Source organism: Alternaria ventricosa, assembly GCF_023758065.1.
Source record: "Alternaria ventricosa strain BMP 2768 chromosome Unknown scaffold_12, whole genome shotgun sequence".
NCBI lineage: Eukaryota > Fungi > Ascomycota > Dothideomycetes > Pleosporales > Pleosporaceae > Alternaria > Alternaria ventricosa.
In genome coordinates this window covers 455,143-481,712 of record NW_026055692.1, presented here as the reverse complement: position 1 = coordinate 481,712, position 26,570 = coordinate 455,143, and the positions used below count along the sequence as shown (strand labels likewise).

Sequence of the window (26,570 nt, the reverse complement as noted above, 5' to 3'; positions counted from 1 at the left end):
CACGTCATGCCCTAAATATCAACAACACCATAGCTCCACACCGCTGACGTCCACGACTACCTGAGATGGAGCAGCCACGCGAGAAGGTCGCAATAATAGGCTCAGGCCTGGCAGGACTGGTTAGCGCGAACCTGTTGTTCCACGATGTCCGTCAACGATACGCGGTCAGGGTCTTCGAGTCGGTAGGCCGCCTAACACCCACTCTATCCGCGACTGTACTCACAAAAGTAATTCTAGGGCAAAACGCTTTCGCTAGACGCCGCCTCCATCTCCATCCCCGATGCAGCCACCGACGCCTCCACCCGCGTGGACCTGCCCATGCGCGCGTTTGCGGGCGGCTACTACAACAACCTCAAGGCTCTGTACGACTACCTGCGCATCGAATACAACTCCCAGCCCTTCCTCTTCGAATTTGCAAAATGCCGCGATGGGAGCCCCGAGGCCTTGGCGACTGGCCGCCGCGATACGTCGTACTTCACACATGCGTCGAATCTCCACCAGATGGCGCCCCGACCGAGCAGAGTTAGCAGGTCCTCGTACCTGATGCAATGGCTATACCTGACGCTTGCCTACTCGTGGTTCGCGCTCTGCTGTTTCTTCTTCGAGCCTAGACAAGGCGAGACTATGCAGCAGTACCTGGACCGCACATATTGCCCGACCTACTTCGTTACCTACTACCTCCTCCCTCTCTTATCGAGCGTATCCACTTGTCCACACGAGTCGCTACTCGCCTTTCCTGCCAGCGATATCATCGAGTACAAGCGGAGGAGCCATGGCGCACCGCACTATACTGTATCAGATGGCGTAGGAGGGGTACAAGACCGCCTGGTCAAGGGTATCGATGTTACTCTCGAGGCTACCGTCACAGCCGTCGAGCCCTCTGAAAAGGGCGTTCGGATAACCTGGTCTCAGGGCGGGTCAGACGCTCAGAAAACGGAATTCTTCGACAAAGTTATTCTTGCAGTCGCCCCAGACGTCGTCGGCCGTATCTTCAGACCCCTCCAACACCACATGCAGCGCATACCGACTGCAGTCGTGGAAAGTGTGGTGCATACGGATTGGGCAGTCCTCCACGGAAGCGATGCCAGGCAGATCGATAAGAAAGGCGCGCAACTCATCCACCTCAACACGGCAACCTCCGGTACGCACACGACCGAATCGCATCATGTCCAACCATGTGGCGTGGTAGTGACCACTTGCCCATGCACCCCTCTCGATGAGAAATGCGTTGCTCAGCGGAGCCGGTTCACGCGCGTTCTTCGCAGCCCGGAGAGCCAGCGCATCGTCAATGCCATATTTGATAAGCGCTCGAACTTCGACACAGATGACAAGTCAGTGCCACAGTGGAGGAATGGCGAGGACAATGTGTGGCTCGTGGGCGGCTGGTGTTGGAACGGTATGGTCCTCCTGGAAGGCTGCGTCGTCTCGGCCATGCGGGTGGCTGATGCGTTCGACGTTGCGGTGCCCTGGAGGCATCAGTAATTCATGAAGACAAGTGTATTCGGACTCGGACTGTGACGCATGGGGCATCCTCTTGCCTTTAGTCCTTTCGTAGCCTTGCAGGTCATCCAACAGAGTAGATACCCGGGCAAGACAAAATGCCCATCAGCATCCTAGGAATCAGCAAGTGATGTAGGCAATTCAAAAGTGTGTGACCGAAAGTGAAAGTATTCAGGATTGAGGGTTCTAGGATGCGACTTCCTGTTGTGTGTATCATATGGCGTCTCGTCATACATTTTCGCCGGAAACGGCTAGCGTGATTGCCTCGTTGAAGCTTCTCGCGAAATCCCACAAGCACCCGATTCTGCGTCGCACCAATCACTGCCACACGCCAAACAAATGTCCGCTACCCAGATATTCGGCGCAGGGCTGGCGACCCTACTGTTCTGGCTGATGATGAGAGCGCGGGGGGCTCAAGAAGACAATGCTTCAGTTTACGGTTTGCAACATGGGCGGCTACATCTGCAGCTTCCCACAGCCATGTGGATGAACATGGGGTATTGGAAGAACGCCACCACTTCAACGACATTAAGCGAAGCCTGTCGAGACATGCTGAACATCATCCTTGCTGAGGCTGGCCTTTCAAGCGACAAAGGCCCAGCAGCACGGAGAAGAGCCTTGGTAGATCTGGGCTTCGGATGCGGGGACCAAAGCATCTATCTCATGAGCAAGGAACCTATTCGAGCGTGCGACAAAGACTGGTGGGATGAAAGAGATCGCTGCGCCACATACCAACATTACATTGGCATCACAAAAGATGCAGTGCAGGCTCGATACGCCTCGGAGCGAGTTGACGAACTCAAGAAGAATACGACAAAGGCGGCATCTCCTGAGATAGAAGATGGTGGAAACCCCACGATATCTCTCTTCTGTGCCGACGCGTCGAAACCCAAGTCCTGGGACAAGCAGCTGCAAACCAAGTTGCAGCTTGCGAAGGACGATACAGAAGAGCGTTGGGTGTTGGCACTAGACACAGCATACCACTTCGCCCCCTCACGCTGGCCCATCATCGAGTACGCTCACTCAGAGCTAGAAGCAAACTGGATGGCCTTTGATCTATGTCTCTCTCCTACCGCTACATGGGCCCAGAGATTGACGCTTCGCCTTCTCACTGCCGTCATGGGTGCGCCCTGGGCGAACTTCACCACACCACAGGGGTACCGCAAGAGGCTGGAGCAGATAGGATACAACCCTGAAGCCATCACCATCACGGACATCTCAGAACATGTGTTCGCGCCACTGGCGGCATTCCTGAAAGAGCAGGACGACAGGCTCAAGATGTTAGGATTAGGCCTAGGACGCTTTGGTGTCGCGAAAACCATGTTTGGCTGGTGGGGACGGACCGGAGTTGTGTGTGGCGTAGTAGTGGTCGCGAAGAAATGAGTTGTATGTCGGTTATACGACATCTAACTTGACCTGGACCCTTCACCGGTGTGGTGGGAGGCCTGAAGTCAGCCCTGTAAGGCTGAGGTGGAAATAAGACACCAGCACTTGCCGCGATAAGTGTACGCTTCGGGCGACCATCTGCGAGTTTGCGCCATGATGTCTTGCTGACTGGCCTTTGGATAGGTCCACAAGGGTTTGGCACTGCTTTTGGTGTGCGAGTATGCCTCCCTCTGAAGCCCCTGTGCGACGATGGTGGAGGATCACATCCCCTCGTGCCGACACCCGCTCTTAGCCCCAACTTCAATACAAACTGCACGCCAAGACAAGAGCCAAGGCGGCGCAGTCCAGTTACGCGCTGTCAGACGATAGCATCCGCATGCTTTAATAAATCTAAGCTACATCCCTTACAGCGGGAATCTTGAATCCCCATCTTCCCTAACGGCGGATCGGCCACACCAAACATGGAGCAACGAGAATCGCATGAGATGCACAGCGTCAGCGAGGAGAACAGACAAGCAAACGCGAGTGCACCAAAGGTCCCGGAAACTACTCACGAGCCCATGTACACGTCGAGGCTTTCGAGAGCGTCTTCCATGACCATTCGCGAGCCCATTGTCAGGACTCTCCACACTTCGTTCTGGCCGCTGATGGTCTTCATCTTTTATGCGATACTCGCCCTATTCACCTGGATCGTTCTTTGTCTCGCGAGCAGCCGGCCGATCGGAAGCAAGCAAGACTATACGAACGCGCAAAAGTATCCAATCACCATAGACGAGCTGCTTGCTACCTTGTCTAGACACGAGAAGGCACTCAGAGCGGCGCAGATCCTACAAGTGGTAGTCGCTCTACTCACGATTCCCATCACTTCCGCGATATGTTCCATGGCTCTAGCTGCCTATATCCAGGCCGGCAGCTCGAGAACGAAGTTGAACCTCCGTCAGACTATGGCGCTTGCGGACCAAGGCTGGACCAGCCCACGAACGTTGACTAGGTGGTCCAAAGTTGGAAGCCTCCCACTGTACTTCGCCTTTGCATTGACCTTAGTGGGTAAGTCATGCCCAGATCTTGGTACGAAGCCGGCGTTAACTCAAATACAGGTGCTGTCTTCCCCATTCTGCAGACAACGTTTATCCGAATTACTCCGACACGTATACCGACTCGCAGCACACGGTCCAGTGTGAGTAGGGTCGCCGATATACCTGCTATAATCAGTCGTGAAAGCCAAGACTATCAAGCCGCAAAAGTTGTTCGACTCCGTAGCATTCTAGAATCGCGCGCGGAAACAGAACATGAGCCTAACCTCTGGATCGATGAACAGGAGGATCGACGGGATATTTACAGTATCGATGTAGATGAGGATGGAATTGATAACTACAGGTGTTACGATACATCCAGTGCGGCCGCCAACTGTAACCACTTCGGGAGGAGTCTTTCTCAGCTTGATAAGATGAGCTCAGATACCTGGTTCTCACCCGTTCCCTCGGGCTTCAGCACCGGTGTCCACGTTGACCCTCAGTACGCACCACGCCTCAATACGACGATCGAATACAGGAACATGACAGACGCCGAGTGGCCGACCGAATGCGATCGCGACAGAGAAGACGTATTCTTCGTAGAATACCATGGAGGAGATGATGATTATCGCAAGTTCGATATGATGGCTTGCATACCCGCCAACATCTCTGACACACCTTGGCAAGCTACGTACAACCGGCAGGACATTACCGAGGATCTTTTTCTCGCAATTTCGGTGCGTTCAGAGATACGTAATCCTGTTATGTGGAGAATAAGCGCCCGTTCGACATTGGGCTACTTCGAACTTCCCAATGCTAAGAACGGGAATCGCGCCGGGCCGTTGCTCGATGAAATATCCTTGACGAACACTTGGACCGAATCACGCGGCGGGTCCGGTCGAAGTGAGGAGAGACGAGCAACCAACGAATCCTATGCAGGAAATGTGAGGCAGGCCATTGGAGAACACATTGGTCCGCTGACTGCTATTGGACTGGCTCTGTTCGGCGAAGGCTCTTTCATTGAAAGAAGAGTTTCAAATCCATCCGCCTTCACTGTGGATCGACCTGAGGTCGAAGATATTTATTACGAGAACTTCGGCGACAATTGCCTCGGGATGATGCCTCTCAGTTTTGCCAGAGGAGGCTGCCTCCGCGACTACAACTACCTGAGCGAGAACGAAGTCCTTGCACCTGTGAGACAGCTAATCGCATACTTTGACAATGAAAACTCTGCACGTGCGGCGCTCACCGTGGCCGCTTTTCTCGCCAACAAAGAGTGGCTGAACCCAAGCCAATACAACAGTTGGGGAGGACATAGGAATTCACGCGAAGTTTATTTCGATCCGGGCGTTCCAACCAAGAAGACTGATATCGCGCTTTGGGGAATCATCACCGGCTCTGTTTTCCTTGGCCTTCACCTTCTCGGTTTGCTGGTGCTTGCCCTGTACGCCTTTTGGAAGAGGCCATTCACGCCTTGGTTGGGTGCAGAATTCGTTGTCAAGGCTGGTACGGCACATGCTGATATTCTGAGCGCTGCCGAGGGGGACAAGCAGTGGAAGCAGACTATTGCTGCGTGCCCAGGGTTCGTCGGGGACGAGAAACCCACGGATGATGTGGGTCGTATCGCATTTGGCGCTACTGCTGCCTTGAGCAGAACACGGGGCAAGAAGTTTGAGGAGCTCTAGTGTGGGTGTATTTCTAATAGGTCTTGTTCATTGTTGATGCGGAACTTTTGCCCGTACCTCGTCCATGGAAGAAAGCGAACAGAAATTTCGCAGCCCACATTGGTATCGAATCGAAAGTCCGCAAAATCTCAGCGCAGTAGAGACTTCTAGGCTTCCCTGGCATGTGATGAGTGCAGCTTTTTTCCATAGGTTCCTTATCGCACTTGAGTCACAGCTATCTGAAAATCTAAGGTTCGGCATGGCGCTCCGGCGAACAATGCGCGATCATGCGCTCCTGATAGTATAGAACCACCACTCCTGAGGTCTCCAAGGTCAGCAAACCCACTCATTACCAACGGGCAGCGTGGGTCACAGATAGCCTTCCAACTCAAGAATCAACTCATTCCTAAAGTCCAGTGTGAGTCACAGAGACGCTTCCAACTCAATAAATAGTGCTCTGTCCCTCTCTTCTCTCCATTATCCTTTCTTCATCATCCATCACATTCACATTCCCACATCCGAAGAAAGTTTTACCATACCATCCCAACTATCTTCAAACACTATTACCAACACTACCACCACACCTACCAAGACAACACCACCACACTACAACAAACATGTCTTCAACCCCACCAGTCTACGCCTGCAAGGCCGACTTCATCGCCGCGGGTCTGTCTCCTTACCTCCAGCCCGCCGGTGAAACAGACACCTGCACTATCTGCACCAAAGACTTGGCCTGCGAGAACCCCTCGGCCACTAAGCTCACCGCCGCCGACAAGTCAATCCTTGAATTGGCTTTACTATATCCAGCCGACACAATTGTCTTCAAGTCAAGTTGGTTCAAATCCACAAAACCTCTTCACAGCCACCACACCAATGAAGAGCAACCAGTATCAAAGCTAAACGCCTGCGGCCACGTTTTCGGCACCAACTGCATCATGACTTGGTTTGAGAGGTGCAACACTTGTCCTATGTGTAGGAAAGTACTGTTCCCAACATGGGCACAGGAAGAGATGGAGAGGGAGAGGGTGGAGAGGGAGGAGGAGGCGAGCAGGGCTTTTTGGGGGTTTGAGGGTGACAACCTCCTGGGTGAGTACTAGCATTTCACTGCATTCGTGCGAAGTATGCGACGACCTCCTGGGGTGGTTTTGGCGTTTTTTTTTTGGGGGGTCTTGGGGTCGTGAAGGGTGACGCGCACCCTCATGAAGTTTGCCTGGGCTGGGTCAGAGGTCACTGGATACCTCCTGGGGTGGTTTTGGCGTTTGGGTTTGCTGGGTCAGAAGTTTCTGAATCCCTCCTGGGATAGGTTTGGCGTTGGCGTCTATCGGTTTTCACGGTTGCGAATGCCTCCGCGCATAGTCGTACCGTATAGTTTCTGTAGTTCCGAATGCATTGTCTCTCATACAAATTACGTTCTCCCCGGTCCCCAATCACATGTGACAGCACCAGATAAGCTCACCCCACGTGATGCTACCTCCCTCCCTCCTATTGCCCTGCATATGACACGCAGACGACCGCATTACTGCCCGAACCTTAGCCCGATGACTTCATCCAATATACAACCTGCGACGTCACCTCTAGGATTTTAGGCCGAAAGAGCTGCAGGATCGTATGATCGGAGCGAGATATACCCCAGATGCGGGTTTATCTCTTAGCTAATTCTAGAATACATCTTTGCGGTAACTCTCCCGTTGCACGCGTGTGCATTTGCGGTGTCATGTCGGAGATTTATTTCGGAGGACCGATCGGGCCGCTACAGAAAACCAAAAGAGAGGGCGGCGTCCTTTAATATCTGTAGTGTTGAGCGAGACGGCACGACTGTTGAGAAAGAAGGATAGAGTATATAGCAGGCATAAATGCTGTCTCAATGTGCGCCGTGAACTTGAGAAGCAAAGTTACAATCTTGTTAGGCTTGTTGGTAGGTGGAGTTTGTGTTCTAGGTCACAATAGAAGGGCGCCACCTCGCTTGTGCCGGAACCATGACCTGGCAGACCACGCGACGAAGAACGGCCGACGCGGCGGGCTTGTTTCAGTTCGTGGTGCTGAGCATGGGGGCTGCGTGATCGATAGGGGAAGCCAACCGTCACCTCGGGGGTGTTCAGCTTCGGCAACCCCGCACGTCGTGATGCACACATATGCGCGGATCGCCCATAGCGTTGAGTTACTTTTCTTTTGCTAACCGATCGCCTCGAGGGAAGTGAAACTATCATCAAGAAACCTACCAGAATACGGCATAGGATTGCCAGCTTGCTATATTGCTTTTTGTCTGCAATAGCTCATGCTAGCCGCATCAGTGCCCCGGCAGCGCAAGCCCCCATGAACGGAGAGCCTGCTGGTGTGGTAGCTTTCATTGGGTCACAGGTATATGGTTAGCAGGGATGCATGCAGGTTAGCCGTGTTCCGCGTCGGACCGTCAGATGTGCGACAAATCAGCGGCGCACAGCATGAGCCCCGCCGCGCTCCCTGACTAGGTCTTGCTTCCCGAAAGGCCAACACTACACTTGTCGCATGGGCCGCACGGCTGAGGCACCCTGGGTGACGCGAGATAGGCGTTGAAGACGGCGGACTCAACGAGCATAGTGCATGACAGCTCTGTGCTCTGGACCAGGCAATTGGGAGGATCGCCTCTTTGGCTTTATCTACGTTCACCTCGCTCCGCTCGGGGCTTTTTAATCCTGGTTCCAGTTACGCCCCTCTCTTTCGACGACTTTGGCTTTGATGTGCGCTCGGTATGCGGTGAAGTGAAGAAGAGCTGGACAATATTGATCATGGCGGGGAAGAACTCGGATCGTTTCGACATTGTCAATGGCAAGCAGCTTGCGTTGTTGATTGCGCCTACACTATGCCTTGCGGTGGCTGCGGCGGCGGTGGCGGCGAGATGGTACACGAGGAGTGTCAGACGGGTCAATACTATCAACGAAGATGCGCTGATGCTGGCTGCTCTGGTAAGACGACGGAATTCTGACGGCGGTACCATGCTAACAGCTGTAGGCTATGAGCTTCGTCGTAGTTACGCTAGTTTACGTGCTGGTGTTCCTCGGCGGCGAAGGGCTTACGAGCTATGAGATTCAGGCGGACCCGACGAAGAACTTTGACGTTGTGGAGCGTTTCTGGCTGCGGGTATGTTTAGCTGGAGATCTTTCGAGAGTTGGCTAACAGGAATTCAAGATACAATTCGCACTTGATATCTGTTGGGCCACGTCGGTTGCAACGGTGCAGGTGGCCTTTGCGAAATCCTACCTCCGCCTGTACGAGAAGAGGGTTTTCGCTCGGATCGCTTGCTATGTGTCGATGGCGCTCATCGCAATCTGGTACATCTGGTCGCTCGCGGGTTGGATCAGCATGTGCCATCCACCGGGAGAGTGCAAGCTGCAGAGCAAGAAGTCGTGCATCATCATTGGATCGTTGCACGTCTTCTTCAATAGTGTCATCCTCTTCGCCCCAATACCTGCCATAGCAGCAGCTGAACTCTCAGGCAAGAAGAAGGCGTGGGTGATGGTCTTGTTCCTCCTTGGATGCTTGTACGTGAAGCTAAGCGCTCGCTCCAAATAGCTCTTGCTGACACCACACAGTTGTACCATCCTAGCAGTCCTCCGTATTGACTGCGCGATCGACGTCTTCGGCAACGTCAATGATGACCCGATCGGTGCGTCGTGGTGGCGTATCTGCTTTTCCCCAATCGAGGTCGCTGTCGGTATTGTCTGCTGTTGCGTACCCAACGTCCGTTCGCTTCCTTCGTGGCGCCGAACTCCTCCGCTCCCGACAGAGGATGGCGGTATCGGTCTTCGCCGGATGAAGTTCCGGACACAGAGCAACGGCTCGTCGACATCGAATCTCAACGCACCTCCTTCGCAATGGATGCCAGGCATCAAACCGCAGGCGGCTGCCTTCGTCACGCTGAGCAATGAATCGGCCCCTTCGGAGAGACTGGGCTCATTGGGGTTGAACGAAATCAAAGTTACGAAAGAGTATAACCTTGATCGGTTATGAGTGTGTTGTGCTGTTGGGGCGCAGAGTCGAGATGGCTAGCCCACAGCGATGCATGTGGGGGTAGCGACGTTGATGCACAAAGCAGGCACGTAGCACGCTGGCTACTTGGAAAATGTGAGGTGCTTCATTGTACGATTTGGGACGACAGTGTCACTTCGGAACTGCGCGCACTTGTCGTTGACGTCCATGTGGCACAGTCGTGCCGCTGCGGGAGGACGCGCATCTGACGTCACAATCAGACTGCCGGAACGTGATCTACGGATGGATCCCTCGCCCACACGCCTCAAGCCACCACTACCCTCCTCCTATGGACGCCCAAGCCATCATGGCCCCCAACCCCAACCTTCGCCTCGGCACGCTGCCTCCACTATACCAAGCTGGACTCGCGACGTGGTACTTGCCAAGAGATCCCGATTATGAAGAGCCGCCAGGAGGTATGCACTGCAGAGAAGACTCGATGAGCCAGCTACTACAAGTTCGGTCAGTTTGTGCACGGAAGGGGCATTACGAAGAGAAACGATGTGAGGAAACGCAGATGACGATTTTGTTCGTTAGAAGAGTAGCGTTTACGGCGAGACCCGTGAGGATACAAGAGGGATTTGATAAGGCTTAAGAAAGCTTGAAGAGCAAGGCAAGAGTTAGATGATTAGTCGCAAGACAGGAGAGCCGGTGAGCATCAATCACCATGGCTGGTACAAGCGCAGCATATATGCGCGCATGCATAATGTAATGAGCATAGACGACCGACTTGCTTTGCGATTCACTGCGGGATCTCACGCCGACCTAAGAAAAAACTGAACACCCTAGAGCCTACGTTGTCGTTGGGTCGCCTACTTTGCAGGTTTTTGTCTTAATGTAGTCCGCAGGCCTGTTCAGGTTTTTTCTTGTGTGAGGTGATCTAGTAATGTTCTCGAGTTCCACTCAACATACACATCGTGCCAGTGCATATAGCAAGTCATTTCACTTACACAAGAGATGAGATAGCACATAGGAATAGGCGCATATCAGCGCACTTTTCTAATCGCATTAGCTGCGCAACATCATGTTGGCATTAATTAAACAGTGTCTTCTCGAAAGTCGGTATGAGGCCATTTGCGCAACTTTGCTTGGCGTTCTTCCCTATTGAACAACAAGCTAATGCAAAGAGAACAGGCTAAGGCATCGCTATCACTGTAGTTCCCTCCACATCGCTGCCTATCTTCGGTGCTGATAGGCTTGACGATCGACGGAGGCTCGATGTCTCTCTTCCGGACCCTGCCGCTTTCACGACGCAATTGAGCACCTAAGACAACCACGACTGAGCTGACATCGCGCTAGCGTACATCCTCTGTGTCACAATAACTCTAAGCCGACGTAATAATTCCACGGCACGGCTGCTATTCTTTCCAGAATGACTGGCAGTCGGACTTGATCACTCGTCAATCGTTGTCCTACTCACTATGCTCCGCAATCCCTACCTCATCTTCCTCAGCGCCACATTGTTGGAACTCACCTTAGCTATCGCGCTCATCTCCCTCTGTGCGACCGCATACCCCGATCGCTTCCGCACTGTACTATGGAAAGAAGGCGGCACCAAAGGCTGGAACTCCGATCCTATACAACGTGTATACGACTATGCGAACTATCGCAAATCACCAACCATACCATTGATATGGGATGAAAGGTATTCTCCCACGTCCTCAATACAGCAGCGATTTGAAGGTCTAACACTTCAAGCAGCTGTACCCTTTGCAATCTATGCATCGCCATCATAACATTGTTCGTGTGGCTTGTACGCTTCTCAATCATGTCTTTTAGCAAGCAAACTCTCGACTTCTACTCTACGGTCACGGTGAACGCGCTGTACGATGCCATACTCGCGGTGCTGTGGATGTATAGTACCTCGCTCCAGAACTCGGGCGACTTCTCGGATCCAGAGCATATCAGCCTCCGGCCTTGGTATCTGGAACGCGGATGTGCGGAGGCGTGGAAGGAAAACATGTATGGTTGCGAAGTCATGAGATGGTCGTATGGACTGTCAGTGTTTGCTGCGTAAGTCGACCTTGCGAGTTCTCATGGCAGGTGAGATTTGGATTGGAACAGCCTCGCTGACATTGTTACTTTTGCAGATTCTGGTTCTGCCTTCGCTGTTCTTCGACCTGCTTATACCGTGCGTACCTACTCGGGAGAAAACACGAGCTAGAGGAGACGATGTGCACTTATGACAACCTGTTGTAGCATGGACAGATCCAGCCACATCCTTAGTGCTTATGGCCACCATCAGGGCACCAAAGCTATTGAATTTGGAAAGTATCGATGAACAACATACTATTGATGCCGGAACGACTCCGGTGAATGCCGATCATTCGCTATGAAAACTTATGTTCTCTGCACTCGGAAATGAGTCCGAACAAGTGCGCTATTCGCATCGCTCCCGCTGTCATCAACGGCACGCAGATTACCTGCGCGTAATCTGACTCGATCTTATCCCAAGTGTACGTGCAAGCGGAATATACCATTCCCGCTGTGGTGCCATCATTCAGGTAGGACCTGGTGGGCCTAAACGTCGTACGCCGCCATTCACACATGCAGCCCTGGAGATGTCGCATAGGGCGACTACTACTCGAAATAAGTAGTCACCAAGTCATCTAGAAGCGAACACCTCGCCCTAGCCTGGCGATTACAAGACACCAGACGCTCCGTGGCCTGGGTGATTGGCGGGCTCACGTCGGAGCGGTCCGTCCGAAGTGGGGCCAGTCCGATCCAACCTCAACGCCAGCTCTTCCTTGCCTTTCTCTTCACCATCGCGTCGCATGAGTGAATGCATGGCGTCCTGGTTTCATTCTGCTCACGCGTCGAACACTGATATGTCATATCTAGACCATCACTCATTCTACTACAGCGTACATATTGACGTCCCAACACGAACGCCCACCGTGAAGGACGAGATAACACAACAGAGCTTTTGGTAGAAAATTCAAACATCTCGTACTCCGATAACACTCGATGTTTGTTTCCATGCAAGGAAAATGCTTTCTCATCTCCTCAATCGTATTGCACGATCTTCCTCAGCTGTCCCCAGGCTCCCGGAAGTCCGTACATATGGCATGTAAGCAACTACGTTCACAACTAGAAAAGCAGATCTGGTATTACTTGCGGAGATATCGGCCAGTCAAAAAACGCATGCGGAGTTTCTCACAAATGTTTGTCGCATTCTGCGCTTTCGAGACTCATTACGTCACCGACAAACCATACCGATGGACAAACTCTTAGCGGTGAATGCCTCAAACGTCGGTGTCACTCTGAATACTCGTACACTCGTGCAGATCGAATAGATAGACTTTGGATCCGGCGTCACAACTTCATTCAGGAGCCAGAATGCTCAGTCGGAAGATCTGTGGTTTGCGTTATACGTAGTGAAAGGCTCTCAGCGCAAACGCGTCATGGCCGATACCTCACGCGCTCTACACTTTTCTGCGAACATATACCGCATAGCCTGTGCGCTTTTTGATAGCGCTAATAGTTACTCACACTTGCGTTTCCAATTCCCCGCCTGCGCTCAAACTTCCCTCTTTTCAAATCTCCACAACCCCCGCTGCGTCCAGCAACAAGTCTCATCAATCTCTCATAAGTCTACCTTCACCAGGGAAACTACTCGACACCGACTCCACTAGCGCACCCTGCGACACCTTTGGGCTTCAGCGACAATACCAACATCTGCTATTGTGCGGCGCTACGACTGAGCGCCAAGGCGTAAATACTCCAATTCACTTCGAAGTCACAGCCCCGCGTTATACTATATAATCGCACGGTACAGCTCTCCTTCTTTTATAAACCATCCTTTCCACCTCAAGTGTAGAACTTCCGACTCACGACACCGAACAGTCCACCTTTACCTCAACGATACCAAACGATCCACCTTTACCCGACGATACCAAGCAGCCCACCTTCACCCCAACATACACCATGAGCGACAGAGCCAGTCAAGCAAAAGATCGCCAGAACATTGCGCGGAAAATAGTCGATCTCCTGATAGAGTGTCGCAATAAGGTCCCCAACGACTGTCCCGAGCAGACGCTCATCCTGTCAGACGAGGCTCTCCGTGCGTATGTCAGGGGACTCGAGAAGTCAACATGGGACAATAGGACGGATGTGACAGACTATCATCAAGTGTGTTCAGATCTCATTGCGAGGCTCGAGATACTTCGTGACGATCTTCCAGGCGCCTGGCGAGAGTTGTCAGAGCTACTAAGGGACGCTACAAAGTACCCGGAAGGCATTACACCCAACACCTCTTCCGCTCGTCCGCTGCCTCCTCAGACGATTCTTGGCTCGGATGCTGTGTCTGTCCTACCCGTCCAGAAAGATAAGGACATCCCCGAGGTTGTAGTTTCGCCACCCGACGGTGCTTCCCCGTTACAGCTTCCTGGTATAAATATGAGCTCTCCAGCCGTACCAGCACCCGCACCCTCCGCCTTCGCTTCGGATAAGGTGAAAGATCAAGTGAAAACAAACCCCTTCGTCGGTCCCGATGGTGCGTCCATCTTCAACAAGATTGGGACCGAGGCAAACCCTGTACAAAAACCTTTCCCGTCGATTGCAGCCAGCATACCAGAGAGGAAGGTGGCACCTCTGAAGCGAGCGTCACGCTTCAAAAAGCCTAATGACGATTCTGCGTCTGATGGTCTTGGTGCAAGCCCCACGGTCGACACCAAGTCTGCGGAGAAGGCAGTGTCTCCGGCCGCAGCACCAAAGCTTGTCTTTGACTTTGGAGCTTCTTCAACATCGTTCGCAGCTCCGCCAACACCGGAGACTAGCTCATCGGCCGAACCCAAGGAAAAGAGATCACGACATACCTCAACTCCTTCCCCATCGAAGTCCACCTCCACGCAGACTGACCTGGCGCCCTCTACCGACAAGGATCAGATGGGGATGATCTTAAGCATTCTGGAAGAGGAGAGGACTGCGCGTATCAAGGCTGATACGAAAGTGGAGGAGTTGATAGGGGCCATGAGCCGCCTACAAGCAAAGGTTGACCGACTGATGGAGGAGATTGAAGCAAGCCGGGCGGAGACGTTGGATTCAATCAAGTCAACCGCGAAGCCTCAAGAGCCCGTGAAGCCTACAACACATGCTTCCGCCCCCGCATCCCGCAACAAGAACGACCGCGAGGGCGACAAGGTCGTGGCGCCAAAGCGCAAGTCCACGAACCAGATCGTGAAGGACCTCAAGAAGGACTTTGCTCCAGAGACGTCTCATGTCGTCTTCAGCCAGCTGAAGCACGGCACTTTGCGCATCTCTGGGCTTCAGAAAGCCCAGCCTGCCAACCTCCAGGCGCAGATCGAGAAGGTGCTGTGCGCCTTCAAGGTGCCAGCATCTCAGCGCAAGAAGCACGCGTCAATGGTGATCGATCTGGCCAATTTCGGAAATGGCCTTGTTCGCGGCGATCAGCGATACCTTCCTCTCGACACCAAAGTCAGGGAGGCAGCCATCGCATTTGCGGATGAAAAACTGACCGGCCATCTATTCCACAAAAAGAATTGGTTGTGCTTCCGCTGCGTTTCTGAGCAGCACAAGTGCATGCAGGGGTACATGGGTGGACGTGTGGTCTTGTAGACAGCGAAGTGTGGAGTATACATGGGCGGCGTGGGGTATGTAGAGGCACTAAATGTAAGACCTGCAGAATACAATCGATACCCTGATATTGACATCAACCATTGCAACGTGACGTCTCTTCCACAGAGCCATCACACGACTTTACCAAGCCATTCAAAATCCAACGTATGAAGCACAGTAGACACACGAAACATCACCGAGCCAGTCAAAATCCAACGTGTGAAACAAAGTTAACAAGCATATTGAAGTAACTCTATATGGTATCTGCCCTGCCCATCCATTCTTCCTTCCCTATCCAAGATATTTCATTCCAAACCCCATCATTACATCAATCGCGTCGCAACCAAATGGCAACATGAAAAAAGAGGTGCGGGGGTATTAGGTGCATGTGCATGCAAGCAAGCAAAGATAGTTGAACAACTTCTCAACAAAGACACTAAACTACGTTGCGGCGAAGCAGCGACAACAAACATGGTGGGAAAAAAGGCAAGTCGCTGCATATATGGGTATATCCTCATCCCATCCCGCTGGAAACACTGTTGTATACGTAAGGAGAAAGGAAATGGTAAAGGAAAAACAAGTGGCAAGCGCTGATGAAGCGTCTTGTGTGTGGGTACTATCTCCGTTGAGGTGTCGTGTAGCTCGCTTCGTCGAGGGGTGCAGGGCAGAGCCAGGACCCAGGGACGAACAGCGAGGTTCGGAGTCACCTGTTGCGGTGCTTTATTTGTTTGTTTCTAAGGAGAGTGTGCGTGGTCGGGCCAGCCGAGGGTGCAAAAGGTGGTATTATGCGCGTGTATGCGCGGTGAGGAGAGTACTGAATCAGAGTTATCCCCAGTTAGAATCGTCGCCCCAGGTTCCGCCCATATCGCGGTGCGAGACGATGCTGTGCTGGGAGATGTTGCTTGGGCGCCGTCTCATGATGAGGCGGGAGAAGCGGTTTTGGTGCTCGTCTTTGGGTGGTGGCGGCGGTGGCTGTTCGAGTTGAACGCCGCGGTGGCTTGAGTTGTTGGAAATATTAATTAGTCTGGGGACGTAGCGACGAGAAGTTGGCGTGCTGGGCGCCTGTTGCTGTTGTTGTTGTTGGTGCTGCTGCTGTTGCTGCTGCAAGAAGTTTGGTGGGAGGCTTTGGCGGGGGTAGTGCGCAAAGTTGGAGTACTGCGATGTGGGTACAGAGACCATTTCCTTGGGTTGCTGGTAGTCCATGTATGGCGCTGGCTGCTGGTAGCTCAGTAGATCAGGCGTCGACGTGAAGCCGGCGTTTGGCCAGCTTTGCTGCTGTGGCTGGAAGCTTTGCGCCATCGGTTGCGAAAAGTCCGTTGGCATCGACGTCATGGTGGTATCGAAAGCACCGAAGCCACCCATGGCGGTTGCCGCGCTCATGCTGTGGTGCATGTCCTGGCTGACCGGCCATTGTGACTGTTGCATATCTTGGTGATGCATCTGTGGGGGCTCCACAGAGTCAATGTCCATCATCATATGCTCGGACGGCAGACCGTGCGAGCTGTGGAGCCTGTTATCAGACGGTAAGCCGTGGGAGCTATGCAGCCTGTTGTCCGTCATGAAGTCATTCGACTCCAACTTGAACTCTACGATTTCGCCTTGGCTGTTGTCGAGGGACTCCGGAGCTTCGGGCGTGACTTCAGTCGTGGGTTCGACGACGTCCTTCACCTCGATTTCCGCCAAGTCGTAGGTGTCCTGCACCAACTTCTCAATGTCGAAAACGCGTGTATCCCATTTGGTCTCGAGCTTATACCGTAAGCGGTTGCACTTCTTAGACTCCCACGCCAGCGACGGCCAGTTCGATTCGTCGCCATGGCGATCGAGCATCATTTGGTTCCATGCGCTGTTAAGCTCGGGTTGCTTCAGCAGACCGAGGATGACGTTGGTGAAGTTCCACTTGGATCCGCCCTTCTCTTCAAAGTGAAGAGCGATGTGTTCGCATCTTTCTTCCCAGGTGGTCAGGAGAGAAGCGCAGAAACCACAACCCCAGGCGTCCTTGTCGTGCATGACGATCTCGTACTTCTTGACGCATGGCGATGCTTTCCTGCTCGTGGGTTGACCGCTTTCCCTCGGTTGCTTGCAGTGTTCACAGCCCTGTGCAATGTTAGCCTTGAATCTAGATGAAGGGTAATTCTGACGTACGTGTAGCTTGGTGTGATGCTCACGGAACCGCTTGCCAGCATGGAAGATCTGCTCGCAGTCGGGACATCTCCAGGTAAGTCGCTGCTCGTGGAACTCCTCCTCGTGCGATTTCCAGTATGGCTTCGACTTGAGAGCCTTGTCGCAAAATGTGCAGGCAAAGTTCTTGGGCGCGGGCGTCGATGTGGTGGAGATTGTGGAGAGACGGGATGATGCGGTCGACAGGCGCGAGGATGCGGCACTGTAGTGTGTAAAGGACGAGTCGGTAGACGCGATGGACGAGCGCGGGTCCGAGAGCATGCTGGGTACTCTGCTGGATGGTACACTCAGGTATGATGACGCGCGGCTTCCGACGGTCGACATGGACGATCGGTCGGCGCCCGACCGACGCATACCATCTGGATACGCGTGAGCAAACAACGCGCCGCCAGGGCTGAACGTTGACTGACCTCCATTGCGCGCAACGGAAAGTAGCTGGAGGATCTGCTGGTCATCAAGATGCTTCAGCGCATTGACATGGTCAAAGAGCTGAGGTGCCAACTGGTTCTGGCCAGAGTGACGGGGGGAAGAAGTGACACTCTCGGTCACGCTGCTCAAGGGCGTGGAGCTTTGTAGACTGCGCCGCGCGCGCTTGAACGAGTTGCTCTGCTGAGGGGTGCTGAATTGGTAGAGTTGAGCGTCGTCGGCCTCCATGTTATCTCGATGTATGCGCAATCGCCAGTATCATGCCGGAGATTGGTGGTTCACGGTCCGTCTTGGGCGGGCAGAGCTGTGGTTACTATGTAGGGAGGGCGAGTGCGCGCGGAATGGAAGCGTTCGAGAAGCTTTTGACGGTATACGGATGGGTATAAGCTCAGTTCTTAGGCCGCCAGGAAGACATTGATCGTCCAATTTCCGGGCGGAGACGGACGGCTCTTGTTTAGAAGAGCAACATCCGTGGTCTGTTTCACGGGTTTCAAGAGGGCACTAAGAGGCTGCCTTGGCATGCAGGCACCCAGGCATGCATGCCTCCACACCAGTCTGGTACTAGAGCCAGCGACTATTGTGCGGAGAGTTTCCGGTGCTGCAGCAACTGCCTCTAGTGATCAATATTGTCCATGGTGATCTCTCCTTTCGCGATCTCAAATTCTGAACGCGTCGAGCCTCACGATGCTCTAAGGGAGATCGCCGCGCCGGCGCTGCAGGGACCCCCAGCGCTACTAACCTAGGGCCGCATTCTCAGGGGTAATTCAGCAGACCACATGAAACGTGCATCTGCTCGCCATCTGAAAGCTGTCGTACCGCTCCACCTCACTGTCGAACGCGTAAAAGGCATCTGGAGCCGTCGCTTGCATCAGACGTGACATAATCCCAACTCCTCACCCCCACCATCTACGATCCATCGCGCTGTAAGAGAAGTTCGCACTTGGCCATTGGCCCGAAATTCGTCGCAGTATGCGTTCCTGCAGAAGTGCCGTTCTGGTGGCAGTGCTCAAAGAAGTAGGGTGGCCCTGTAAGACACATCGAACAACCCAACACTAAAAAGCCAGCCTGAGGCGTTTCGCAGTCGGTTCCGTGAGCAACAACAGGTACCATCGCGATGGCCGCATCGATAGTTCTGTAGCTACAGCACATCGCGTTCGTTTCGGCGGAAAGCCACCAATGGCGCGTTACGCGTAGTAGCGTGTTAGGCGCTTGTTGCTCACGTCTGTCGTCATCTTTCAGACGCATGTGGACGCGAGATAAGGCAAGGAGTTCTGCAGATCCCGCATAACGTCGAATGATCGCTCCAGCCATGCTCGCGAGCATTCAAAGTGAAAGTGGCCCTTGCAAGATCTGCTTGGCTGGCAACGGTCTTTCTCTGGGGTACGCGTTACCGACGAAGGAACGGGTGCTATTTTTGGCGGAGCACCATGGTCCGATCGCAAGCAGGCAAGACGCCTGCAAAACGTCGACCTTCCCTCCTGCTATGACCACCACCTTGCATAAGACGAAACGCGCCCGCTGTAGAGAGGACTGGCCACCAGTATGATCATCGTGAAGATGAGCTGACCGAGCGGGTGTTCTGCGGCGCAGCTGCCTGTGCGTGCCCAAGGTATCCATCGAGGCTGTGTGCCAGATTTCATGCAAAACAACTCCTACACCCCGTGAACTTACACCTGCATCAAATTCGAAATCCAGGAGGCTATGAACCTAGTTGCACGACTGATTCACGCGCAGAGTCCTTTGTAAGCGACGATGATTCGGCTTCCATGAAACGTGATCAGGCCTCCATCGTGTTTACGCCAAATCGCAGCCTCAACAAAGGAGATACTCAAATTGCATGGAAGTCTGCATTCATGCTGATCGTGTGTTTTGTGGCGGAGCAAACTCCTCAGTGGGTCGGCTACTGCTTGGTCAGAAAAGAGGCATAGGGCTGACGCATTCGCACTCGTATGGATATATGATGTCGATGTGCCCAATCAGTCCGCGACACGCCGTCTCGTTGGTTTCTTGCTAACAGAGATGGACTATCGCGGTTAGGACAGCGCGATCGAAATCTTGGCTAAATGGATAAACAGAAATGGTCGGGATGTGGTGGTATCGAACCAAGAAATTCATCTCTTTCGGAGCGCAACCCATGTATCTTGCTCACACAACACACGCGACGACAGTGTCATGTGAGATGGTGGAGGACTTTTTGGCCGAGAACTCAGCGAGGCTTGTGAGTGGCGGGTCGCGCGGATAAAGGAAAGCGAGCTGTCTGGAACGAAGCATATCCTGCTTGTATTCCGGTAGAGGTCGCCAACTGCAACGTTGTCTCAGACGATGCGATGCATCGTGATGTGGAGCGATCTGGTGGTAGAGAGAAAAAGGAACGGTGGCACTTAAGCCACATTTGGCAAGCGCGAGAAGTCGCGTCGCAAGTCGCGTGTCGCGACCTCCAGAATCACGCGTAGTCCAAGCTTGCTCCAACCACGACACTTCCCCGCCATGTGCATGTGCAATTGAACGTATCCAGCCTTGCAAAATTATTACGTCTTTCGATATACATCTTCAATACTTGCATTACGCGTTTAATACCCCTCCATTTGGGTTTCCTAGTCTCCCACGTCCACGAAGACTTCACGAGGCCTCTATCTACAGCCACCATCACATATCAGGACATACGAACCGCGAACACCTCTTAACACCCGTTTCTACGAGCCCACTCCAGGGACTCCAGCATACACCATGACATCAGCACCGACTTCCCCGACACGCGCAGCAGACGCGTCCGCAAGGCCTCGGCCAAAGCTGCTAGCAGCTCTGCGCAAAACCGTGGACACTTCAGATAGCGAAGCCGGATCTGATAGTGACGCGTCTGCATCCGAGGATGACACAGCCCTCACAATCAGCGCAAAGCCTTCCACAACAGCACGTCGGGAGCTGGAGACAACGCAGGTTGACGAGGAAGACGAGAGCGATGGAGAAAACGCATACGAACTCATGAAGAAGAGACTAGCTGCCAACAAGAGCTCATCAACAGCACAATCGGCCGCCCCGCAACAAGCACAGCAGGAAGCACCAACTGTTGCTACCATCGAAAGTAGCGAAGATGAGGACGCAATGCCAGTACGAGCGAACACCCGCAAACCAGCCACAACCCGGGCGAAGACTGCAAGCCCTCGGGCATCCGCGTCGCCAAGCGTACGATCACGACGATCTTCCCCAGGCCTCTTTGTGACCCCAGGTCCATCACCGGCTAAGAAGCCATCGCGGCGATCGGCGAATGCCGGCTCAGACTCCGACGAGTCCTCGCGACCCATACATACTACCGACCTGCAAGAGCGGGTACGACGCATTCGAGAGGAAAGATTGGCGAAACAGCGAGAGGAGGAAGCACAACAGGCAAATTCCAAGAAGCTTGCACGACGGCTAGCAGATCAGGGTTCCGGCAGTGAGTCTGATGGCGAGAGCGGCAGGCGGCTTACACAACAAGCCAAGCCAACCCGCAAAGCTGGCAAGAAGGCCCTGGAGGCAATGGCTCGCGACCAGCAGCGCATAAGCCGCAACATGCAGCTTACCCACCAAGCCAAGACTAAGAAGCGCTTCACGACCCAGGATCTGTTCAAGAAGTTCAACTACCAAGTGCCCAATGCCGAAGTCGTGACTCTCCCAACACCGGAGGCCAGCTCAGCCCTTACATCGTCTGATGCAGAGGCAAACCAAATACAGGATACGCCACCGACGAGTCCCCAAAGACACAATGCTACGGAGGAAAAGGGTGCTTCCTTGGATCAACAAACATCTACCGCAGCGCCCGAAAGCAACATTCAGCCAACCGAGCCCGCGAGAGTAGACAAGGGCAAAGGGCGAGCACCCGAGTTCCAACACTTGCCGGTACATCCTTGGATGAAGCAGGCAGAGCCAGTCACTGTACATACAGCGGCAGTGGAAACCAAAAAGACCTCCGACAATGACATGGTGGAGCTTTCGGACTCGGACGATGATGCAAAGGTGGAACAGCCCAAGAGCCGATTCCCCGTCTTTGACCGATTACCCACAAAGAAGGATAACGAGGCAGGGTCATTCGTACATCTTCGTGCTCTCGCTCAGTTGACCAAGTCACCACCAAAGGGCAAGAAGGGACAGAAGATAGTGACTCGTGGTGAGATGGAATTCGCCCTAGCTCAGAAGGCTCGCCAGCAGACTGCGAAGGCCAAAAAGGAGAGAATAGCCGACTTGATCAAGCGAGGCCACAACCCTGAGACCGAAGAGGAGAGGGAGAAGCGCCAAGAGGAGATCGACGACATGGTAGCAATGCTCGAGAAGCAAAGGCAGGAGGACCTTGAGCTAGCCAAGATGGAGAGGAAGGAGGCGAAGAAAAATGGCGAGACCATCGATGACCTTCCCTCCAGCGATGACGAAGACGGCGACTATGTTGGTAGCGGCGAGGAGGACGTCAACCAAGAAGAGGACGATCAAGAAGAAGCCGAGGTTGTTCTATCAGGCTCAGAAGACGAGCAGATGGAAGACGACACTGAAGACAATCCTCTCATCGACGGAATGGCTGACGAGGATGACGAGCCAGAGGAGACAGCGCAAGCCCAGAACGTCAACGAGGATGTTGATATGGAGGACGAAGACGCCGTTTCTCCTGTCCGAAGGCAAACTGTCAACCGTGCCCGCAACCGAGTCGTTGATGACGACGATGAGGAGGATGCAGAGGCTCCTAAGCCTGCCACACCCACTCAAGCAGCAACTCAAACCGACGCAATGGCCGCCTTTGGTTTTGGCAATGCCAATGCTGGAATTGGCCTCACGCAGATGTTCGCAGGCACCATGGCCGAGTTGGAGTCTGACTCCCAACCCGCTGCCGCCGTCAACACCGAACAAGACTCTTTAGAATTCCTGCGAAACCTGCCGGATACCCAACCCGCCGCAAACTTTAGCCAGGCTTCAGAGTTTGTAGTCCCCAACAGCCAGACTTTCAAGTCGCCGCAGAAGCAAACACAGACTGGTGATGAGTCTCAATTCAGCATGGGGATCAGCCAGGTTGTCGGGGCTTCTCCCATGTTCTCGCGGACCCAGGTCGAGGACTTTGAACCAACACAGGATGCAGGCTTCTCCTTCTCTCGGTCGCCAGCCGGACTTGCCCCACCACCATCAACGACCGATACCGTCATGGTGCCTATTGCTGAGTCGCCAATCAAGCAGAAGGGCAAGCTTCAGCGTGGACGGCGAGAGGCTGCTGTTCAGCTCTCCGACGTTGAAGACGACTTGATTGATGCTGAAGAGGAAGAGAGCGAAGACGACATTCAGCGCCCTCCTAAGCTCAGCAAAGATGCTTTTATGAAGTTGCAGCAAGCGGCAAAGAAGGCCAAGGCGGTCGAAGAGTTCGACAAGAAGAAGAGCATGGCGAGAGAAGCCGTCATGGAACAAGCTGAGGAGTCCGAAGATGAGTACGCCGGGCTTGGAGGAGCCAGTGACGATGAGGAAGGCGAGGAAGACGAAGATCTCAAGGACATGATCGATCACAACGACGTCAAAGTCAACGAGCGCCAGATCGCCGCTTTCTACGCGTAAGTTCAACTTCCATCTATATGTTATGTCAATACTAATTCAGCGCAGTGACAAGACTAAGAAGGATGACGAGAAGCATCTCGCTGAGCTCTACAAGAAGATGCAGAGGAAGGGTGGCCTCCGCAGAGGTGGTGGCGGCTACGACGGCTTCGACATGTCTGACTCTGAAGACGAGGCCGAGTTGCGCCAGCGCAAGAAGCGCGCTGCCTTCCAAAAGCAGACCAACGCTTTGTTGCAGGACCAGAAAGTCAAGGCACTCGCCGATGACGACAAGAAGAAGGCGTTCTTCAAGACACTCGCTGACTTCGACGACGAAGGCGAGTACGACTATCTCAACATGCCCGAGAAGGAGCCGGACATGAACGACTCGCAGTCGCAGTCGCAGGAGGAAGTTCAAGGCGGCGTCATCGCCGTCCCAGACTCGCAGGCCGCCTCTCAAAACCTCTCAGCACCAAACAGCCCACTCAAGCGCAAGTCCCAAGACTCCCAGAAAGAGAACCGGCCACCCCCACACATGCGCCGCACAACCGCATCCGAGAGCCTCGCGCGCAAGCCCCTCACCGCCGACGATGTCAGAGACTCCATCTCCGAGCTCATCGAAGACACGCGCATCGTAATCCCAGACTCGCAGCTTTCGGACGCAGAAGACGACCACGAACCCGCCTTCGTCTCCGCAGCACGCAAACCCATCATCGACCGCCTAACGCTAAGCCGGCAGTCCACAGTCGAGGAGTCCGTAAGCGCAGACACCAATCTCGCTTTCCATGCTCCATCGCGCGCGGCTGCGACACCGGGCTTCCGCGTTCCGTCGCTCATACGTCAGGCAACTAGTAATTTGTCTGTCAGTAGCGAGCGGTCTGTGGGTAGCAGTGCGCCGAAGGAGAGTGGGGTGAGGAGAGGTGGTACGGGTAGGAGCAACATCCATGCTCAGGCGAGGGAGGCGGAGCGGAGGGCGTTGCTGGAGAAGAAGGAGGGGAAGAGGAAGGAGGCGCTGAGGAAGAAGGTTGAGGGTGGGAGGAAGCAGGGGATGAGGAGTGTGCTTAGTGATCTTGGTGGTGGGTTTGAGTAGGTGTTACGGAGGTGATGTTTTCAGCATGTACGCGCGTGGTGTTGGGTGTTATGTAGTATGCAAGATAGATATCACTTCGCTGTAGCTTTTTATTCACGCAAAGATGCAATTACTATTCTACCTCTTCTCAACTTACCTCCACCGCACATCCCTACTCTCTTCCTTCAACGCCCTCGCACGCATAACGCACCTTCAATTTCTAACTGCTTACCTCTTGCGCTCTGAATTAACTGTGTTCAACCGCTCACACACTAGTTATGCATCATTTAAGAAAGTGTCGCCCTCAGCTTGTACCACAACATGCAGGGGGAAAAAAAATCAACAAAAATAACAGATCAATGGAACAAGCCCCTGCCTCCGCCAGTCCGATGATTCACTCTCAAACGTTACTCGAGCACACCCAGCCAAGGGACGTCTCCCTTAGCCGGACACACTCAGGTGCCACATACCCGCTAAGCAAGCCTAGCAGGTACATGATACCCGACGCCCCTTATGGGGATGAATCTCCCATCCGTTGTGTGTCACTGAGAGGGATCGAACCTCTGACCTAACCGTAGTTGGGTTGGCAAGTCGTTTGTGTTGTGCCGGACACTTGTTTTGATGGAAAATTGAAGAAGTAAGTGGTATATATTAGGAGAGAGAGAGTGGGGATGGATAGAGGTTAACGTAAATGGGAAGAGTGGGTGGTGGGAAGAGTGGGTGGCGGCGTTGTTGTGGTGATGGCGGTGTTGTTGTGGTGGTGAGAGCGTGTTTTGGTGGAGTGGGCAGTTGAAGTGAAGGTGAAAGCGAGAAATGGGGAAAACCACGGAGTTGGCTGAGGGACGTGTAGGGTGTGGACATCAACATTGACATCAAAGGACAGAAGAGAAGAAGAAAGATTGACGTGTTGAAGTGAGGAAGCTGAGTAGCAAATGTTTAAGACTTTTGACTAGAGGGTGAAGAAGGTAAAGGAAGCATCGCCAACAGAAGCATGAAGACCTCCCCACCCTGACTAGCATCGGTATCAAAGAAGACAAGGCAAGAAACTGGCGTATGAAAGCAAGAGAGCTGAGCAGAAGACATGTGAGACTTTTGACTTGAGGACGAATATAGTAAAGGTAAAAGAAGCATCACCAACAAAAGACAAACCCCACCACCCCTCACCTGAAGGAAGAAGATAAACGCAGTAGCCAGGCATGCGTGTCTAAGGTGTTACAGTATATACAAGATCATCGCAGTCATACATCACACTATACGCGTTCACTCACCCAAATAGCGCCTCTACATCCTCCTCTTATAACCTCATTCAACAGATCATAGGGCTTCGCGCTCTTAGCATCGTTCTCCACCGCATGGTCCAGGTGCTCTAGCTCTTCATCTCTGATCCGTCGCAGTTCAACCACCAACTTGTCCAGCTCGGGTCCCAGGCTCTCACCTCGCTGCTCGCACTTCTTCGCCCAGTCTAGCAGCACGCGCACCTGCTCATTGTAGTGGTTACCAATCTCCGTCTCGACGGCCTCCGTGCATGCCATGGCGGCCTCGCGGCCCATGACAGCGGTCGACCACCCGAGTATGCTGGCCGCGGCGGTCCATATGGGAGTCATTGCGGTGGGTCGTATGCGGTGCTTGGAAATGACGTCGTTGAAGAACTTGTAGTGGCCGGCTTCTTGGTCGTACATGTGTTTCATCAGCGGTCGCAAGTGCGGGTGTGACCGTGTGAGGACGGGCGATTGGGCGGCGTAGATGAGGATGGCGGCGAGTTCACCCGTCTGGTTCACCCGCAGCGCGGAAGAGAGGAACTCCTGCTGCTGCTGCGAAAGCGGCCGTATGGGTTTGCCATCTTTCTGAGATTGCAGTAAAGGCGGTGATTGCGTGGAGTCGGGCTGTGAAGGCGGGGGTTGCGGTGCGGAGGCGGTGCTGGCCAGGCGTGACGTTTGGCGTGGTGGGCATGTGGTACTGGGGGCAAGAAAGTCGAGCACCGGGTATTGGAGGCTGCGACGGGCCACATTGCGCGATAATGCCTGCGGCGAGAGCAGGACGGGAGACATGTTCCAGGCCGGGCTATTGTGCAATACAGGTAATACGGGTGAACAGGTGAAGGGGCGAAGCTATTGTTCTCGAATTCAGTGAGTCGGACAATAGGCGGGTGAGGTATGATGCGCTCAAGGCACGCTAACACGACCCACTTTTCAACGCGGCATGGCCTGAGCT

At 53.6% G+C, this 26,570-nt stretch overlaps 8 protein-coding genes across 8 annotated transcripts; 6 read left to right on the top strand and 2 right to left on the bottom strand.

The window, feature by feature from the left end:
• Positions 1-65: 65 nt before the first annotated feature.
• Positions 66-1,482, top strand: J4E93_007037 (uncharacterized protein; the record flags this gene model as incomplete). The annotated part of the gene is made up of 2 exons (XM_049344947.1): positions 66-182; positions 238-1,482. The coding sequence occupies 2 exons, from the start codon at positions 66-68 to the stop codon at positions 1,480-1,482; spliced, it is 1,362 nt and encodes a 453-aa protein (XP_049197872.1).
• A 498-nt stretch (positions 1,483-1,980) lies between these two features.
• On the top strand, positions 1,981-2,883 carry J4E93_007036 (uncharacterized protein; the record flags this gene model as incomplete). Its single annotated transcript, XM_049344946.1, has 1 exon — positions 1,981-2,883. The coding sequence occupies one exon, from the start codon at positions 1,981-1,983 to the stop codon at positions 2,881-2,883; it is 903 nt and encodes a 300-aa protein (XP_049197871.1).
• A 464-nt stretch (positions 2,884-3,347) lies between these two features.
• J4E93_007035 (uncharacterized protein) lies at positions 3,348-5,584 on the top strand (the record flags this gene model as incomplete). Its single annotated transcript, XM_049344945.1, has 3 exons — positions 3,348-3,933; positions 3,984-4,063; positions 4,325-5,584. 3 exons carry the CDS (start codon positions 3,348-3,350, stop codon positions 5,582-5,584), a joined length of 1,926 nt encoding a protein of 641 aa, XP_049197870.1.
• A 2,747-nt stretch (positions 5,585-8,331) lies between these two features.
• On the top strand, positions 8,332-9,553 carry J4E93_007034 (uncharacterized protein; the record flags this gene model as incomplete). Its single annotated transcript, XM_049344944.1, has 4 exons — positions 8,332-8,508; positions 8,555-8,683; positions 8,732-9,084; positions 9,136-9,553. The coding sequence occupies 4 exons, from the start codon at positions 8,332-8,334 to the stop codon at positions 9,551-9,553; spliced, it is 1,077 nt and encodes a 358-aa protein (XP_049197869.1).
• A 3,945-nt stretch (positions 9,554-13,498) lies between these two features.
• J4E93_007033 (uncharacterized protein) lies at positions 13,499-15,148 on the top strand (the record flags this gene model as incomplete). The annotated part of the gene is made up of 1 exon (XM_049344943.1): positions 13,499-15,148. The coding sequence occupies one exon, from the start codon at positions 13,499-13,501 to the stop codon at positions 15,146-15,148; it is 1,650 nt and encodes a 549-aa protein (XP_049197868.1).
• Positions 15,149-15,973: 825 nt separating this feature from the next.
• J4E93_007032 (uncharacterized protein) lies at positions 15,974-17,980 on the bottom strand (the record flags this gene model as incomplete). The annotated part of the gene is made up of 2 exons (XM_049344942.1): positions 15,974-17,242; positions 17,291-17,980. The coding sequence occupies 2 exons, from the start codon at positions 17,978-17,980 to the stop codon at positions 15,974-15,976; spliced, it is 1,959 nt and encodes a 652-aa protein (XP_049197867.1).
• Positions 17,981-20,479: 2,499 nt separating this feature from the next.
• Positions 20,480-24,380, top strand: J4E93_007031 (uncharacterized protein; the record flags this gene model as incomplete). The annotated part of the gene is made up of 2 exons (XM_049344941.1): positions 20,480-23,310; positions 23,360-24,380. 2 exons carry the CDS (start codon positions 20,480-20,482, stop codon positions 24,378-24,380), a joined length of 3,852 nt encoding a protein of 1,283 aa, XP_049197866.1.
• Positions 24,381-25,609: 1,229 nt separating this feature from the next.
• Positions 25,610-26,407, bottom strand: J4E93_007030 (uncharacterized protein; the record flags this gene model as incomplete). Its single annotated transcript, XM_049344940.1, has 1 exon — positions 25,610-26,407. The coding sequence occupies one exon, from the start codon at positions 26,405-26,407 to the stop codon at positions 25,610-25,612; it is 798 nt and encodes a 265-aa protein (XP_049197865.1).
• Positions 26,408-26,570: the final 163 nt, after the last annotated feature.